Source organism: Pelodiscus sinensis, chromosome W, assembly GCF_052426305.1.
Source record: "Pelodiscus sinensis isolate ZL-2025 chromosome W, ASM5242630v1, whole genome shotgun sequence".
Taxonomy (NCBI): domain Eukaryota; kingdom Metazoa; phylum Chordata; order Testudines; family Trionychidae; genus Pelodiscus; species Pelodiscus sinensis.
In genome coordinates this window covers 2,622,021-2,640,127 of record NC_143084.1, presented here as the reverse complement: position 1 = coordinate 2,640,127, position 18,107 = coordinate 2,622,021, and the positions used below count along the sequence as shown (strand labels likewise).

The 18,107-nt window shown below is 49.7% G+C and overlaps 1 protein-coding gene across 13 annotated transcripts in view; it reads right to left on the bottom strand.

Moving 5' to 3' along the window:
• The window catches only part of LOC106731943 (phosphatidylinositol transfer protein beta isoform-like), a 167,646-nt gene that overhangs the window by 103,434 nt on the left and 46,105 nt on the right, over window positions 1–18,107 (bottom strand). For 8 of the 13 annotated variants that reach the window (XR_016348242.1, XM_089775098.1, XM_089775095.1 and 5 more), the window contains 2 exons: window positions 4,228–4,314; window positions 3,761–3,838 (listed from right to left, as the gene is read on the bottom strand). Coding sequence is in view for 11 of the 13 variants with exons in the window: in XM_089775098.1 (XP_089631224.1) it covers window positions 3,761–3,838; window positions 4,228–4,314 (165 nt within the window). In the remaining 2 variants the exon portion in view is untranslated. Of the gene's footprint in view, window positions 1–3,760; window positions 3,839–4,227; window positions 4,315–13,805; window positions 15,995–18,107 lie in introns of those variants that run through there. The other 5 variants (XM_075915695.2, XM_089775099.1, XM_089775097.1 and 2 more) reach the window with 3 other exon arrangements.

The following is an 18,107-nucleotide window of genomic DNA, read 5'->3' as shown; positions in this document are numbered from 1 at the left end:
CCATTGAGGCCTATTAGCATGTCCCTTGCTATTTAAGCTCCCTACAAGGAAGCAGAGGCTCATGAGCCTGCTAGGCATGGAAGTGAGTGTGCTTGACAAAATAAGATGCAGTTGAGGCTTTTGGGATCAGGGAGAAGATGCATCTCCTTCATTCTTATGTGTGGGGACAGGAAACAGACAGGAGTTGCTGACCCACTGCATTCTAAACTATTACCTGATACGTCCTTATCTTGATATGTCTGCAAAAATGATGAGCAGTAAAATAGTGACAAAGTATGTCACTACACCGATGGGGCAGTTCAGAATGCTCAGAGCTATTACTTGATGTTGTTTGCAGACTCAAGTACATTCATTTCACATTCGGATTCTTAGCAACCAAACACAAGAGACTTTTTGAATGACAGTTTAAGAATTTGTGACAGTTACGCAATACATTTCTACAAGAAACGTTCAGCTGAAGCCAAATCACAACATGCACAGGCCATAGCATATCAAGTCATATTAACATTGCACTCCAAACCTCACCTCATTTAAGTCACTGTCCTTGGAACTCACTCCTACCAAGGACACGCAACGCCACAGAACAAACAAGCCTCAACGCACTGGAAAACTTGAAATAACTATGCCATAAAGCTATACTCACATTGGTTCAGCTTCTGTGCTCAGCCTCTAGCTGAAGTACATTTTTTTCTTTCTATGCTAGGGCTGCTTCACATGATGTAAGCTACTTCCAGGTGTCAAATTCTAATCACTGAGGGCTTGACCTCACCTTCTGAGATGATCTTTCTGAGAAAGATAGGAAGCTACCCATGTGAGATCAGATTACTGGTCCATCAAGTCCAGAATACCACTACTAGTAAGGCAGCCACCACCTGATACTTCAGAAGGCAAAAGAGAAACCTATGCATCATCTTGCTCACTATACAATGAAGAAGAAACTCAGCTATGGGTCCTGGTTTCTGTAAGAAGATTTCCAAGGCAGGTTACCCATTACTTATGTGTCTCAGATCTGTATCTCAAGGATGAGACACGATGGCCATGATGGTATTTGGACAACCACCTATCAAATTATGCACCAAAATAATCCCAATAAACAAAGCCCGTCTCTGTAGAAAAGCGACAGCGTTAACAGAGCTTTCAAAGAATTGAATACTTCTCTTTACAGGAATAAAGCTTTCCGCACATAAAACTAAGAGAAAAGCTAAATCTCAATCAACCCAGGGGCATCAGGATGATGATGATGATTTTACTCAACATGTGAACAGGCAGCTTGTTAATGCATTTAAGAAAGACTGGCATTGTAAGTGACTATAGAATCATAGAATACTAGGACTGGAAGGGACCTCAAGAGGTCATAGAGTCTGGTCCCCTGCCCTCATGGCAGGACCCAGTCCTGTATAGACCATACCTATGGTATATGTAGCCATGACTACTGAGATATGCAGGCATGAAGGCTTTGCCTTGAAGCAAAAATGTGAGTCAAATTACAGTTTAAATCACTCTTTCATCACTGTGCACACAAGCCACTTAACAGAAGGTTGAGTCCATAAATCATGAAAAATACTAGGGACACACGTCCATGCTTATCCTTTGGAATATGTATCAGAACCAAGAGTTCAAGAAGCCAAGCGCATACCTAAGCTAGGTGTATGATCTCTCAACCTAAACTCATCAATTAAGCATCAGCATTAGCAGCATGTTGTACGGATGTGAGACATGGGTGATAACGAAAGATTCGCGAGAAGGATATTGGCGTTCAAGAGGAGTGGTTATAGAAAGATCCTGAGAATAGGATGGATGCAGAAGGTCACCAACGAGGAATTGTATAGGAAGATACAGCCGAAAGAGAACCTACTGCAGAAGGTTTACACCGGAAGTTACAGCTATTCGGGCATATCTGCATAACGAACGACGAGTGAAAAGTTAAGACCCTGGTATTCGGCATAATGGATGGTCCGAATAGGAGAGGCAGACCCCACAGAGAATGGGTAGATGATACAGTAGATTGGTGCAGAGCTAGTCTACAGAAACTAAGCCACTCCGCACTGGACAGGGAAAGATGGAAGGAAATAGTGAGGGAGGCATTGGACACCAATGGGCGTTGAAGCCCATGGTTGTTGATGATGATAAGTAGCTCTATTGTTGCAGTGGTCTCTGGTGAACTACAACACTATGAACTGGAGTACCAGACACACAAGAGAGGAAAGAGGTTGGGCTTTGCTTTTATTCAACTGTTGCTGCCTTCTTTGTTTTCATTTACCAGCACCTTACTTTTTCCCTCCCCACTGATCACTTGCTTCTTATTTTTATAAATTCTTTCTATTCCGCTCCTGTTAGTCTAAGGAAAAAAGTGAACAAAGTTTCTTTGGACAACAAGGGAGTTAACACTCTCTTAATGACATAGTAGAATAGGATGCATAGTGTTCTGTAGTAAAGAAAGGTGGCAAGATCCCAAACTACAGAACTAGGGATGTAAGCAACTAGAATCATAGAACCATAGAGCTGGAAGAGACCTCAGAAGGTCATCAAATCCAGCCCCCTGCCCTAGGCAGGACCAATCCCAACTAAATCAACCCAGCCAGGGCTTTGTCAAGTTGAGACTTAACACCTCTAGGGATGGAGATTCCACCACTTCCCTAGGTAACCCATTCCAGTGCTTCACCACCCTCCTAGGGAAATAGTTTTTCCTAATATCCAACCTGGACCTCTCCCACCACAACTTGAGACCATTGCTCCTTGTTCTGCCATCCCCCACTACTGAGAACAGCCTCTCTCCATCCTCTTTGGAACCTCCCTTCAGGAAGTTGAAGGCCGCTATCAAATCCCCCCTCACTCTTCTCTTCTGCAGACTAAATAAGCCCAAATCCCTCAGCCTCTCCTCATAGGTTGTGCGCTCCAGTCCCCTAATCATTTTGGTCACCCTCCACTGGACCCTCTCTAGTGCGTCCACATCCTTCCTGTAATTGGGGGCCCATAACTGGACACAATACTCCAGATGTGGCCTCACCAGAGCCAAGTAGCTAGTAGCCCCCCCCCGCCTCAGTATCAGAGGCAGCAAGAGGGGTGGGGGGAGCAGGAGCCAGTGCTGGGGGAAGCCATCTTAAAAGCTGGTTCTCCCCAGCACCATCGCCACAGAGGAGCAAGGGAGGCAGCGGCACAGCGGGGGAAACAGCGCGAGCAGGGACTGAAGCAGTTCCCGTTCGATCTGGGTTCCCTGCTGCGCCTCTGCCTTTTAAATGTAGTAAAAGCCCTGCAGGTGCGAGTGCCCCATCCCAACTTATCAACTGATCGAGTAGTCGATGGAAATTACATCGACTACTCGATTAGCTGATTAATCGAAATTTTACATCCCTATACAGAACCTTGCAATGTAAAATGAGAAACAATCAATAGTGTTCTTACACACGTGACTCATATGGACTGCACTGTAGTATGGAACTCAGCTGTGTATCTATAACAATGTTAGTACTTTTTTTCAATATAACAATTCCATAATTAACCTTATGATCCCAAAAGGTTCACATCAACTTGTCTACTTTAAACATTAATACAGCATTTTTGCAATAGTATATTTTGTTCACTAACATAGCAAAAGCACTTTCTTCTCCTTTTCAAATCCAATTAAACTAAAATATATTTGTCATGTCAGTATAACATAAAGCAGGGGCGGGGAACCTAAGGCCCGGGGGCCAAATGCGGCCCCCAGCTTGCCTGGATCCAGCATTTACGAGGAAGAACTTGTAATGTCAGCTCACAATACCTTCCAGTTAGGCCCCAAAGGTCCTCTCTTGGTCGTCATCGACTGAAACAATACTGGGTCCTCATCAGCTTTATAGTCCTGAAAAAAAGAAAAAAAAGTCAGAGGAAAAGCAGAGACACCACCACCACCAGTGCAAAGCAGCACTTGAAAATTAGTGAACCCAACAGGAATAGAAGGGACCTTGAGAAGTCATCAAGTCCAATCCCTGCAGTATGGCAAGACCAAGCAGACAGAGCCCATACCTGAAAGGTGCTTGTCCAACCTGTTTTTAAAAACTTCCAACAGGGATTCCGCAACCTCCCTTAGAAGCCTGTTCCAGAACTTAACTACCCTTACAGTTAGCACATTTTCTTTAATACTTAACCTAAACCTCCCCCTTCCAGTTGATTAAGCTCATTACTTCTTGTACTACCCTTCAGTAGATATGGAGGTAAAAAGGATGGTGATCAATTGTTAACAGCACTCACCATATAAAGACTTATCAGGTTCCCCATCAGTCTTCTTTTCTCAAAGCTAAACTTTATTTTAACCTTCCCTCTTAGTCTAGAAGAGAGCTGTAAAAATGATACAAGGTTTAGAAAACCTGACCTATCTCCACTTTGTCCACATCTTTCCTGAAGTACGGTGCACAAAATTGAACACAGTATTCCAGCTGCAGCCTTATCAGTGTTAAATAGAGCAGGACAATTATCTCCAATTTCTTATACACAACACTCCTGTTAATAAACCCCAGAACAATATTAATCTTTTTCTGTATCATATTGCTGACCCTGATTCCATTTCTATTCCACTGACTCCCAAATCCTTTTCAACAGTATTGCCACAAAGACAATTTTCCCCCATTTAGTAGCTGAGCGTGTGATTCTGACTTCTTAAAGTACTTTGCGCTTGATTTTATTTAAGTCCATTTGTTGAATACAGAACAATACTTCAATATTGCAGTCATTTTGCATTCTAATCCTCCAAAGTCCTTGCAACCCTTCCCAGTTAGCATCACCCACAAATTTTATAAGTATGCTCTTCACTCCATTATCCAAGTCATTAATAAAAATGTTGACTAGTACCAGACAAACAACTGACTTCTGCAGCCCCCCCCCCCCCCCCCCCCTCCAGATATACCCTCCCAATCTAACAGCAAACCATTGATAACTTTTCTGAGCATGGTCTTTCAACCCGTTGTGCATCCACTTTATACTTTATTTCATCCAGACAACATTCCCCTAGTTTGTTTGTGGGACTGTATCAAATGCATTCTTTAAAATCAAGATATCACATCTACTGCTTCTCCCCATCCAATAGGCCAACTGATTTGTCAGGATTTGCTCTTGACAAATCCATGCTGACTATTCTTTATAACCCAATTATATTATAGCAGTTTACAAAAACTAATAATTTGAACCAGTATCTTTCTGACATTCAGCTAGTTAGTCTAATTCCCCAGGTCCTCTTTGCTCGTCTTTAAAAGACAGAGATTATGTTTATCCTCCTCCAGTTTTCTGGGACCTCACTTATCCTTCATGAGTTCTCAGATAACTGCTAACCACTCTGAGATTATATCAGCTAGTTCCTTATGTACCCTAGGATGAATTTCATCAGGCCCTGCTGACTTGGATACATCTTATTTACCTAAATGTTCTTTAAGCAGTTCTATTTTTTGGTTTACATTCCATCCCCTTCATTGTTAATATTCCTTATATGGAATAGCTGGTTGTGACGGAGCCCCCCCCCCCTCCCTGCTTTATGAAATGGACTTATGGACATGAATATACATAACTAAAAAGTGTTTTGAGCAAATTATTTTGTGTAACCCATCGATCTTCATGTCACGAGCCATTGGTTCGGTTTATTTCACTTTGGTGGGTGGGTGTGTGTGTGTGTGTAAAATTAGACACATGGAGTGGGGAATACTTTGTGGGCTTCAATGTATGAATGAGACATGGAGGGCGTTACCTTCAAAGTCTTGATGAGCAATTGTTAAACTGTCTCTTTTGTCCTTAAGTCCTAGCAGTGGTTGGTAGGGAGTGGCCTCAAGTCTAACAAAAGGACTAGGAAAGGAGAGGCCTGGGTCTTTTGGCTGGGCTGCACCTGGAGGAAGGAGCCAAAGGCCCCAGGGAGGGGGAGAAAGCCCCGGTTTGGAGGGGCAGCTGGAAAAGAGGTTTTAGGGTGAGTTTGAGTAAGTTTGCACTGAGGTTTCAGTGGAGAATTAGCCAAGTGGTTTTGTTTCTTTTGATTTGTAACCTGCTTTGCTCTGCCTGTTCTCACTTATCACCACTTCAATCCTACGGCTTGTACCTCATAAAATCACTTTTATTTTCTATCAAACCCAGTGTAAGCAATTGTTACCTGGGGGGGCAACCAGTGTGCACACTCCCCCTTTCATTGTTAAAGGGGACCTACCTAATTCTTTGGGGTTTGATCCCATCTGGGGAGTGGTATCCCAGGAATCTGGGCCCTAAACTGCACTCTCCTTGGACCTGAAGTGGTTCAGTGTCTGTGCTGCTTCTCGGTAGGGGCAGGGACCTCAGCTCAGGGCCTTCGCTGGGGGAGACCAGCGGAGCTGGCCCAGCAGGTGGTGAGGAGCCCCAGAGAGCGGGAAGGAGAGTGGCAGTGGCCGTATCAGTACCCCACGAGGCACCCCCCCAGGGGTTGTCTTTGACCGCACCCCATCACACTGCTCATTAACTTTTTTTTGTGTGAAGACTGAAGTAAAATAGGCATTGAACATCTCAGCTTTTTTAATATCCTCAGTAATTAGATGTGTGTCTGAGAAGTAGCAGCCCACTTGGACTGGTCTCTTTTGCTCCCAATGTATTTAAAGAACCTCTTATTGCCTTTTATGTCCCTTGGTAAGTATAAATCATTCCGTACAGGAGCCTTGCTGGTTTTGTTCCTAGGCTTTTTTTTTTTTTTTTTTAAACCCCACACACTCCTCCACAGCAATTTGCCCATTTCTAATTTTGTAGAATTCCTGTTAGATTTTTCAGTAATTAAAAGCTCTTGTTGAAGTCAGACTGACTTCTCACTATTTTCACTAACTTTCCTTTGCATCCTCTTAGAACACTCTGGAACAAGGTTTCATTTTCACATGCATTTTACCACCTCCCACCCCCGAGCTGCTTCTCGATTATCTACAAAGATCTTGTTATTGTTACATATTTACATAACTAGGACCCAAAAGTCCCTTGTTGAGCTAGATACCCCTTGGCTGCGTCTAGACTGGCAAGTTTTTCTGCAAAAGCACTTGCTTTTGTGGAAAAACTTGCCAGCTGTCTACACTAGCCACTTGAATTTCCGCAAGAACACTGACTTCAGACAGTAGGAAATCAGTGCTTCTTGCGGAAATACTATGCTGCTCCCATTCGGGCAAAAGTCCTTTTGCGCAAAGCTTTTGCTCAAAAGGGCCAGTGTAGACAGCTCAGATTTGTTTTGCGCAAAAAAGCCCCGATCGCGAAAATGGCGATTGGGGCTTTTTTGCGCAAAACCACGTCTAGATTGGCACGGACGCATTTGTGGAAAATCATGCCAGTCTAGACGTAGCCCTTATGTTAAGTACCGTACAAAATCACAGGTAGATACTACCCCTGTTCAGAGTTTACAAAGTATACACATCTACGTATGCACGCTTGTAGCTATCAACTTCCCACAACACTCCCTCATGCTAGTAATCACAGCTTGGCTGACTTTTTGTAGACATTACAGCAGAAGCAGGTATAGAATATTTGAGAGGGAAGGGGAAGGTATACAGAGCTAGGCCATGTACACTACCCTCAGACTAAACTACTTTACAAGTTATCTAACATCCCTAGTTTAATTGAATAGTCACATAACTGCATGAAATCTTAGCGGTTACACAACTATTCAATATAGTCCCCAGAGGTGGGGCCAGCAGCCAGTGTGCTCCTGGCCCCATTCTTGGGGAGCCCCCTGCAGTCCTGTGCTGCTACCTCTATGTCAGAGGCAGCAGCATGGGGTGGTAGGCAGAAGCCGGTCCGCCAGGGGAGCCAGTTTAAAAACCTGCTCCCTGCGCAGACCAGCTGCCTGCCACCACACACGGCTGCCTCTGATACTGAAGCAGCAGCCCCGTCTGCAGAAGTCCGAGCTCCCCGCGGACAGAGACTGATCCGCGGCAGCAGCCCGTCTGTAGGGAGCTTGGATACCCTCCCGCCCCCTGCAGACAGGGGCTGCTGCTGTAGACCAACCTCTGTCTGCGACAGGCCCAAGGTGCTCTGATGCGCCCCATCCCCCCCGCACTGCTGCCTCTGATAGAGGCATCAGCAGGGGGTTGGGGTGGAGGCAGCACCAGGGAGCCGGTGCTGGAGGGGAACTGGCTGTTAAATCTTGCTCCCCCCAGCACCGACTCTTGCCTGCCTCCCCGGCCACTGTCTCTGTAGGAGGCAGCAAAGGAGGGGGGAGGCAGATCCCCGCATGCATTGGCTCCCGCCTGCTCCCATCATGCTCTACACTGCTGCCTCTCTATCCTCACGGGCACTGGCTCCTGCTCCCTCCCACCCCACCCTTTGCTGCCTCTGACAGAGGCAACAAGGGGAGTGTGCTTAGTCAACAAGATTAAGCTCGGGCTTATCGGTTAATCATGTAGTCAAATACAAGTTGACATCCCTACTTTAAACATTAAGCAATAGCATAGAACATTTTTTCCACCAACACACAACTTAATATGGAAAAATGGCATGTAACAAAATTAAAGCTAAACAAAACCAAAGGTTCTAAATATTTACAAGCTACAATAGAGTTTAAGCATGTCTATAGCTTGGGGTGTTGGGTCTGGCAGGGAGAGGAAGGCTGCGGGGGTGGCTTTGTGCCCCCCCCCCCCCCCCGCTCCTATTGGCCATGATTACAGCCAGAGTGGTGGGGGGAAGCCCCCAGGCAGTGATTCCCTGCACTGTCATTTCCCCCAACTGGGGGGAAGGGGAGCAGCAGCAGCATGTGGAGCCACTTTCTTCCCCCACCTGGCAGAGCCTACAGGATGGCTCCAGTCCTGGCTTGCCTAACTCTGGCCCGTTAGGCTCGGGGCTCCCTCCCGCCTGCAGCAGGGAGCTGGTGATGGTACTCCAGTGCTGAGATTGGCCTCAAGCCCCCCCACCCCATCCCTGCAAGGCTGGGGCACCAGCATCGGCTTCCCGATGCTGGAGTGGGGTGAACCCCAAGCCTTGCTAGGCTATAGGTTCCCCACCTCTGTACTGGAAGATAGATAGTATGTATCTATATCTTTGGCCTGGTCTACACTGGCAAGTTACTGTGCAGAAAACCAGCTCCCAGAGCTGCAATTCCCAAGGTGTCCACACTGGCTAGGCTCTTAGCACGCACTAACTCCACAGTTGCTGTGCTCCAGGTAAGCCACTGTCACATTACTGAATTGGAGGGAAGCAGCCAGATCACTGCTGCACCCCCCCCCAGAAATTGGTATAGGGGGGAGCCATGTGGGGTATTGAATGGGAGCTTATCGTTTGTTGATCTTATGTACGCTATTTATGTGAGTGTATAATGTCTGTGTGTGTAGGTAGGAATCTGTGGTCTGTGTGGAAGCTGAATGTTTCTCTGAATGTGGTTAAGCATTGCTATGGACAGGCTGATTAGCAAAGCCCTGTGGGACAATGGCACTTGATGGCCCAAGGACACACCTAAAGCAGGAGGGCGGAGACCCAAGAGCTGCCAGCAGAGAGAGGCTGAGGACCAGGTGACCAGCTGAGACCAGAAAAGGCCAGGAAGGGGGTATAAAGAGGCCATGCGGTCGATGCCATTTTGTTCTCAGCTCAGCACTTCATCCCAGAGGCAGCACTGCAGGGATTGAAGAGCCCAGAAGACCTGTGAACCCATCCTGATCGTAGGATGTGCAATAAGAACTTTTAAACCAGCAGCTGCAACATCTCTGCTAGAGCCTGCATCGAGGACTGGGAGATTCGGTGCATGTAACGTACTGTACTTTAACAACCTTACTCTCAGGCATTTCTTTCTTGTAATAATAAACCTTTAGATATAGATTCTAAAGGATTGGCCCAGCGTGATTTGTGGGCAAGGTCCAGAGGGTAAATTGACCAGGGATCTGTGGCTGGTTTCTTGGAACCGGACAGAACTTGTTCGGGGTAGGTGGGATTGGATGCTAAGACCCCCCACCTGTGTATAGGCCCGGGGCCATCTGGGGCACGGATATTGCTGGGGTGTCGGAGGGGTTTTGCTCGTGAGGCTTCAGGCAGGCAGCTGAAGCGCCCTGTGGGACTGGTTTGTCGCCTGTTTGGAAACGTCACCAGTCGGGGGCTGTAAGGAGCCCCGGATTTGAGCAATTCACCCTGAGCGGACGTCCTCAGTTGTGCCCAGACATGGCCCGGTCTGTCACAGCCACCTTAACAGGTGTAGAGCTTTCAGTACAATGGCTACAGCACTGGGGTACCAGTGTGGACACTCTGGTGTACTATGGCACTGCAACTACCCCCCAGTACCTCTCCCACAATGCCTGTTCTCTCCTCTCTGGTCATCTGTTTAAACTCTATTGCCCTCCCCTCAGGTGACCAACCCTCAGATCCACCCTTTACATTCGTTGGGAATTTTGAAAGTACCGTTCCTGTTTGCTTGGGGACATGTGGTGTGCTCTCCTCTCAGTGCATCTTTCCAGGTGACCATGCCTGTGCCATGCACCAGGTGATCCCCTACTTGGGAGCCATGCTGAGTTGCTGCTCTCATTAGCTTTTGGAGAGGAGGCTTTCCAGCCCCAGCTGCATGCCAGCCATATAAATTATGACGCAAGGGCAGATATTGAGATGAATGACCAAAAGGAGCTATGCCTGGGACACACTGCAGTGCAGGGTCAAAGTGAAGGAGCTGCAGAATGCCTACCACGAGGCACAGGCAAACCACCACTCCAGTGCTGTGCCCATGACCTGCCAGTTCTACAGTGAGCTGGATGACATATTTGGGGGCGACCCCTGTGGATACTTCAGGGCCCATCCCAGAGAGGACCAAGCCAGAAGGAGGAAATTGTGGATGAGGGTGCTGAAGGGAAGGGAGACCCAGAGCCAAAGGACAACTCAGCATCCACAGGTGCATGCGGTCAGGAGCCATTTTCTACCCCAGAGTTGTCTAGCCAGTCACAGTAGTTGGAGGCTGGGGAAGCACAAACAGCAGAGTAAGTGGCTTTGATTTCTGGAAGCGCTGAAGTGACTTGTTGGGAGAGGGAGGGTTGACAAAACCAGGTTTAAGTCCCACTGAGGTACTGGGTCCCTCATATGGAGGGTATAACCTGTCCAACCCCTGAAGGAACCAACCCACCAAATGGATCCACAAACACCAAATGTCCCCCAGACCCTGGGTGAAATGCCGATATGCAGCCAGGTGGACCCTAATGGAGGAGGTAGCGAGCCCTTGCTGTTTCAAGCTCATGAGGTAGTCAAGAATTAGGGGAACAGGGGCTTGCAGGGCTTGAATGTTGAGAGCCTCTTCCACTTTGCCATGGAAGTAGCAGGCGTGGAGTGTTTCCTACTACCAAGGAGAACTGAGCGCACCCCTTTGGAGCACTGCCATTCTACCGGGTTCAACCACGGAGTCTCCAAGCCAGCAGATGGAGGGCCTGGAGCCTGGGGTGCAAAGAGCCTGCCATAGTCCTGAGATATTAGGTCCAGAACCAGGGGAAGTGGGACCAGAGGGGCCACTGACATTTCCAGCAGCTGCGTGTACCAATGATGCCTGGGCCATACCAGTACTATCAGAATCACTTCCACACTGTCCTGGCAAATTTTGAGCAGCACCTTGTGAAACAGGGGGAAGGGAGGGAAGGCATACAGCAGACCCAGCCCCCAGCGGATTTGGAATGCATCTTCCAGTGAACCCCTGCTGAGGTTGAGGTAGGAACAGAAGGCCTAGCACTTCCTGCTCTGCCTCGTGGCAAAGAGGTCCAATCAGGGATGACCCCACCTCTGGAAAATTATGGCATCAAAATGTGCAACGGAGACTGTCCACTAGATAGTTCTGGGACCCCAGCAGATACGATGCCACAAGGTGCATTTCGTTCCAGATGCAGAGCTCCCACAGCAAGAGCGCCTCCTGACACAGGGGAGAGGAGCAAGCACTATCTTGTTTGTAGATATAAAACAAACATCACTGTGGTGTTGTCTAAATATATGGAAATATACCACTCTCAGAGCTGGAAAGAACCTCAGTCATTGAGTCCAGTCCCCCACCCTCACAGCAAGACCAAATACCATCCCCAACAGATTCGCCCCAGATCCCTAAATAGCCCTCTCAAGGATTGAGCTCATAACCCTGGATTTAGCAGGCCAATGCTCAAACCACTAAGCTATTCTTCTGTCTAAAACATAACACACCCGCCCCACATTTCATTGGTGAAGGACTCACAGGCCAACCAAACAACCCTGACCTCCTTAACATTGACATGAGACCAATGCCCTGCATCTTTAATACACCCAGATGAGCACCCCAAGGTGTCCGTTAGTAGTGTCAATACAGGGCAAGGGGCACGAAAGGGAACTTTCACAGACATTCATGGAGTCCAACAGCCACTGAAGAGTGCACAGCACCAACCAGGCCGCCGCCGCCGCCCCCCCCCCCCCCCCCCGCAGGGACAGACAGACTGACTACCCCGCTCAGCAGATGACGAGTTGGTGTGTACACCAGTGGCAGCCAAGCCTGCAGCTCTGAGAGAAAGCCTGGCAAGCTGGATGACAAATGCATGCAGCCATATGACCCAGAGGTCTTAAGACAGGTCCTGGCCACTGTGATGGGGAAGGCCTCCAGCCCCTGTATCAGTTTGCACATGCTTTTGAAACGGAGCTGGCTGCCACTGCGTCTATGCAGGGCCCAATGCGTAAGGGTACACCTGAACCCCCTTCACCGCAGGAAGGCCACCAGCACTGCCGAAAGGCCACCAGCACCGCCATGGACTTTGTGAAGACCTTGGGTGCAGCCAATGGAGCGAATGGCAAAACTCTAAAGCAGTAGTGGGAAGACCCCCAGTATAAAACAAAGGAACCTTTTGTGTGCTGGAACTATAGACCCATGTCTACTCCGTCATACTCCACATAAATGTCCTCACTGCAGCAAGCTAACAGCCCGGGCTTGCAGAGCTAGGAAGATGAGCCTTATCAAAGAGGAGCATGCGGAGCCATTGCAGCCTTTGGCTACTGGGGACTCCACTGCTCGTCCCAAGCTACCCAAGTTCAACAGTGCCAAAGCCAGCATTGAAGAAGAGACTCTCCCACTAGGTCTCTACCACCGTTGACATCAAACTGCATTAGCTCTGGCGATAAACCGGGCACCTCTGGAAACGGACATAGCCAGCAAGCCAAAACCACGGAACTGAAGGACAGCTGCAAAACTACAATGGCACCAGCACCTACACCATCATCCTTGGCACCCGGCAAAACAGAAGGATACCAACAAGCCCTCATCAATGACACCAACTAAGAGTCGGGCAAAGTCGAACCGTGCCTGTCCCTCCCCAAGCCCAGAACCAACTTTTTCGCCAGCAGTGACATCGCCATCACCAATGCTGTGTAGAAACCATTTTCATATTTAGCTAGAAGCCATCTTGTATAACTGAAGCCATTTCAGCTTCTTGCTTCTGCACGTACGCCAGTGAGTGAACTTTGTTACCCCAGGACAGAGGCCTGCAAGATGAGTTATTGGAATGTGTTAATTGAGCTGTTTGAGAGGAGAGTGCTCACTCCCTCTTACCTGCTCCTTTTTTTTTTTTTTTTTTTTTGCTAATAACGGTTTTGCTTTTCTAAGTTTAACTGATGATTTCTGTAATTGGATGTCCTGACATCAGACTTGTTTGGTTAAGGGTATAAAGATACTAGGATTGATTTGTATTAGCAGCCTTACTGGGCCCGGCTCTGCTGGGGTCACGTTTGGCTCACTTTGTGCCTTATTGATCAATAAAGCTGTTTGTTAGCCGCCAAACCAGAGAGGAGCTTTTGTTTCAACAGCTGCATTCACCAGCACCCAGGCAAAATCCACCGCACTCTTGTAATATTTGTCACCCTACATCCCCAACTAGAACTTCAAGACGGTTTACCCTCTATCTCCTCCCCCGTCCTCCAGGGGCTTGATTCATTCTCTACGATTGCCAGTCTGAAGTATTTCTCATGAATTTATCAGCGTCTTCTCCTCTAGGCATTCTTCTCCAAAAAGGTCGTAGCACGATAGGTACAGACACTCTCGTTCCCATCACTATCTGCCACCTTGGAGAACCGAATGGAGGTAGTACCCTCCATGCCATTGCTGTCACTGATCCAGATGTTGCAGGCATTCCACCTCTCACCACTACTCAAGTGTCTCCCCGCCACCCTCCAAGTAACTGCCTCCCTCACGATTATCCTGCACTTCTATGTCTCACTGAAGTGGTACTGGTGAAGAGGGCCAGATTACAAATGAGGACATTCAACAGCCAGACCCCCTCGGGGGGGGGGGGGGGGGGAATGTTTCCCCTGTCATTAAGCAATTTCAAGAGCTATTCAAGAGGGTGGCTACGACCCAGCAACTGCAACTCTCAGGAGGATGCTGGCAAGCAGCACTGTTTACTTAAGAATCTTCAACCAACCCAAAAGGCTAAGATAGCACTTCCTGTTGACCAAGCCATCATGGAATCTGCTGATGAAGTATCACAAACACCTGCCTCTGCACCCCCCCACCAATAAGCAGGCGGACAAGAAATATTTTGTCCCTCCTAAAGGCCTAGACTTTCTGCTTACTCACCCTCAGCCTAATTCCCTAGGGGTTGACACCGCACAACAACAATCTAAGCTTCCACTGTGTGTGGGCCCCTGTGTGTGGGGGGGTGGGTCCCTGTGTGTGTGTCCGTCCCTCTGTGGGGGTGCGTGTGTGCATCCCTCTGGGTGTGTGGGTGAGCGTGTGTGTGTGTGTCTCCCCCTCTCTGGGTGTGTATATCCCTGTGTGGGGGGGGGTGTCCCTCGGTGTGTGTGTGGGGGGGTCCCTCTGGGTGTCCCCCTCTCTCTGTATCAGAGGGGTAGCCATGTTAGTCTGGATGTGCAAAAGTGACAAGGAGTCCTGTGGCACCTTATAGACTAACAGATGTATTGGAGCATAAGCTTTCGTGAGCAAAGACCCACTTCATCAGATGCATGTAGTGGAAATTTCCAGAGGAAGGTATAAATATGCAGGCCAGAATAGTTAGTTGGCCTCCGTCGGTCAGTTGACCATGGATGACGTATCCTAGTTCTCGTCTTGGTTCGTGTCGAATTGTCTGGGACAGCGTCGGGGACAGCGTCGTTGGTGGCTGAAAAGGCCAATCCGGGACAGGCATTCTTTGCCGCAGAAGTCACAGCTATAGGTGGTTCCCTGGCTGTTGTTGGTGCGTAACTTCCTGCGGGCCCGCTTTTCTTCTGATGCACACATCATGTTCGTTTCGCCTGACTTGAGCTGTGTGGTCAGGGTGCCCCTCCACTTTGGGCGGTCTGCTGCGAGGTCTTCCCAGGACTGCGTGTTTATGTCGATTGCGAGATATGTTGGTAGTCGGATACTAGCCAGGGCGATGTAATATGGAGGAACAGGCTATTGCCCACGTAGCGGGTCCCCCCTCTCCACGTCGTCGATGGATCCAAAGGAACAGCAGGGCTGCTACAGTTTGGCATCGGCGCCGTCGCAGGAGTTGCCAGAGCGAGGCTGCAAGCAGCATCGAACTGTCTTAGGGACTCCGACTCCGGATTTTTCCTCGAGGTTTACTCCTGAAGCCTTTTCCATGGAAGAATATAGCCGCAAGGCAGCGGAGGTTTAAAAATCAGGGTTTTCCTTCCCCTAGATGAACTGCCTTCTAGGCTGACGAGTATCATCTCCCCGAAGCAACTGGTTATAAGGCGCCAGTGACCCGCCTGCGCCCCTTCTCCTGTCAGTTAAAACAGTTCCGCTGGGTTTACAAGCTAAACCGCACGTGAAGGCCAGGAGCTGGACTTGGTTGTCAGAGGCTATTGGAGACGCACGCCGTATAGGAGTACTTTATAGACAGTGGGAGCTTATCCCCACTACCACCCCTGGCTATGACAACCTTGGAACCAGAATAAGGCCAGAATAAGGCTAAAGATAATGAGGTTAAGTCAGTCAGGGAGGGTGAGGCCCATTTCTAGCAGCTGATCTGGAGATGTGAACACCAAGAGAGGAGAAACTGCTTTTATACTTGGCTAGCCATTCACAGTCTTTGTTTAATCCAGAGTTGGTTGAGAGAGAGTGAGAGTGTCCACCCCCGGGTGTGTGTCCCTCTGTGTATGTGTCCCCATGTGTGTGTGTGTGTGTCCCTCTGTGTATCCGTGTCCCACTCTGTGTGTGTGTGCGTGTGTGTACCCCCATGCGTGTCCCCCCATCCCCCCCCGGGTGTGTGTGCACGAGCGTGTACCTCTGGGGGTGTGTGTGTGTGTGTGTGTGTGTGTGTGTGTGTGTGTGTGTGTGTGTGTTCGTTCCCCCCTCTGTGTGTGGCGGAGGGGGGGGGTGTCTGTCCCTCTGGGTGTGTCTGTGGGGGGGTCACCCTGTGTGGGTGTGTCCCCCTCTGTGGGTGTCCCTCTGCAGGTGTGTCCACAGTGTGTGTCTCCCCCCTCTGGAAGGGGGTGGGGGTGGGGGGGGGGGGGGGGTGTGTGTGTGTGTGTGTGTGTGTGTGTGTGTGTGTGTGTGTGTGCGCGCGCGCGCGCGCGCGCACAAACAGGTGAGTGCTAACAGGGAGTTTAGAGAGGGAGTTGGGAAGGGCGTGAGGTTCTCTTGCCTTTCTTCTTAAATCCCTTCTCCAGGACAGCAACGATGGATGGTGATGGGTCTGCTGCTGTTACCTGCACAGCGTGTGCCATGTTTGTCTTCCTCCCGGAAGAAAGAACGGATTTCATCTGCATGAAGTGCGAGCTGGTCGCCATTTTGGAAGAAAAAATTAGAGGACTGGAGGCCCAAGTGTCGACCCTATGCTCGATCAGAGAGGATGAAGACTTCCTCAATAGAAGGCAGCGTTTAATCCTGCAAGCACGGCAGGCGGAAGAGCCAGAGAGGGCAGTACGGGACCAGGAAGAGAACTGGCAGCATGTAACTTCTAGAAGGGGAAAAAGGCCAGCACGGGAATCCCCCGATGCTATAGAGGTAAGTAATCGCTTTCAGGCTCTCTTCACGGGCTCGGCAGTGTTGAATGGTTTGGACGGGACCTCACAAGGAAGAAACTGGAAAGGAACACCATCTACTGGAAGGCATGGGATGCGTAGTCCTAGGAATGGGGGTTCCACGGCCACCCCCCCCCCCCCCCCCAAAGAAGACGACGGGTGGGGGTGGTGGTGGTTGGGGATTCCCTCCTGAGAGGGACTAAGCCATCCATCTGCTGTCCGGACCTGGAATCTCGAGAGCTGTGCTGCTTACCAGGAGCTCGCATTCAGGATGTGACTGAGAAGCTTACCAAACAGATCAAACCTTCGGATCACTACCGCTTCCTGCTTCTCCACGTGGGAACGATAAGGCCAAGAATGACCTTGAGTAGGTTACTGCAGATTATGTAGCGCTGGGAAGAAGGATCCAAGAATTCGGAGTGCAAGTGGTGTTCTAGTCCATCCTCCCTGTTGAAGGGAAAGGACTGGGCAGGGATCGTCGAATTGAGGACGTAAATGCGTGGTTGCGCAGGTGGTGTCGCAGAGAGGGCTTCGGTTTCTTCGACCATGGGACGCTGTTCAGGCACAAGGATTGTTAGGAAGAGATGGGATCCACCTAACAAAGAGAGGAAGGAGCATCTTCGCGGGCAGGCTTGCAAACCTAGCGAGGAGGGCTTTAAACTAGGTTCGTCGGGGGACGGTGACCAAAACCCTGAGGGGAGCGGCCTCGGATGCCAGGAAGAATACCACCTTCCCAAACATCCTAGAGGCCGCCACCACGGCCGCGGGCCCCACCACGCGTGCCAATGCCCGCACGTAGGTTTCCACATGGGGCGAGGCCGCCACCAAGAGACAACGGACCCCGTGCCTCCTGGTCAGGGTGGGAAAGGGGCCGCGGCCGCTGGGGATGGTATTCCGGGAGGCGACTTGGGAGGCGGCAGGTGGGGGGGTGGTGACTACCTAGGCGTACGCCCTGGGGCCCGGGACACAGTTGCCCCCAGAGCTGGTGGAAGGAACAGGGGAGCGGGAAGGAGGGGGGGCCACGGCCAGCAGATGGGTCGCGGCCGGGGAGTGAGCCCTCCCCTCAGGAGGTTTTGCCTTCCGGGCGGGGCCCTTCCTACCCTTCAGGGGAAGTTCTTCAGAGGTGACTGGAGGTGCCGCGGAAGAAGCGGTCGAGGCCCCGGGGTCCTTGTCCATTTTCGCCCCCTCTACCACAGTGACGGGGGGCCCGGCCACCTCAGAGGGGTTCTTGT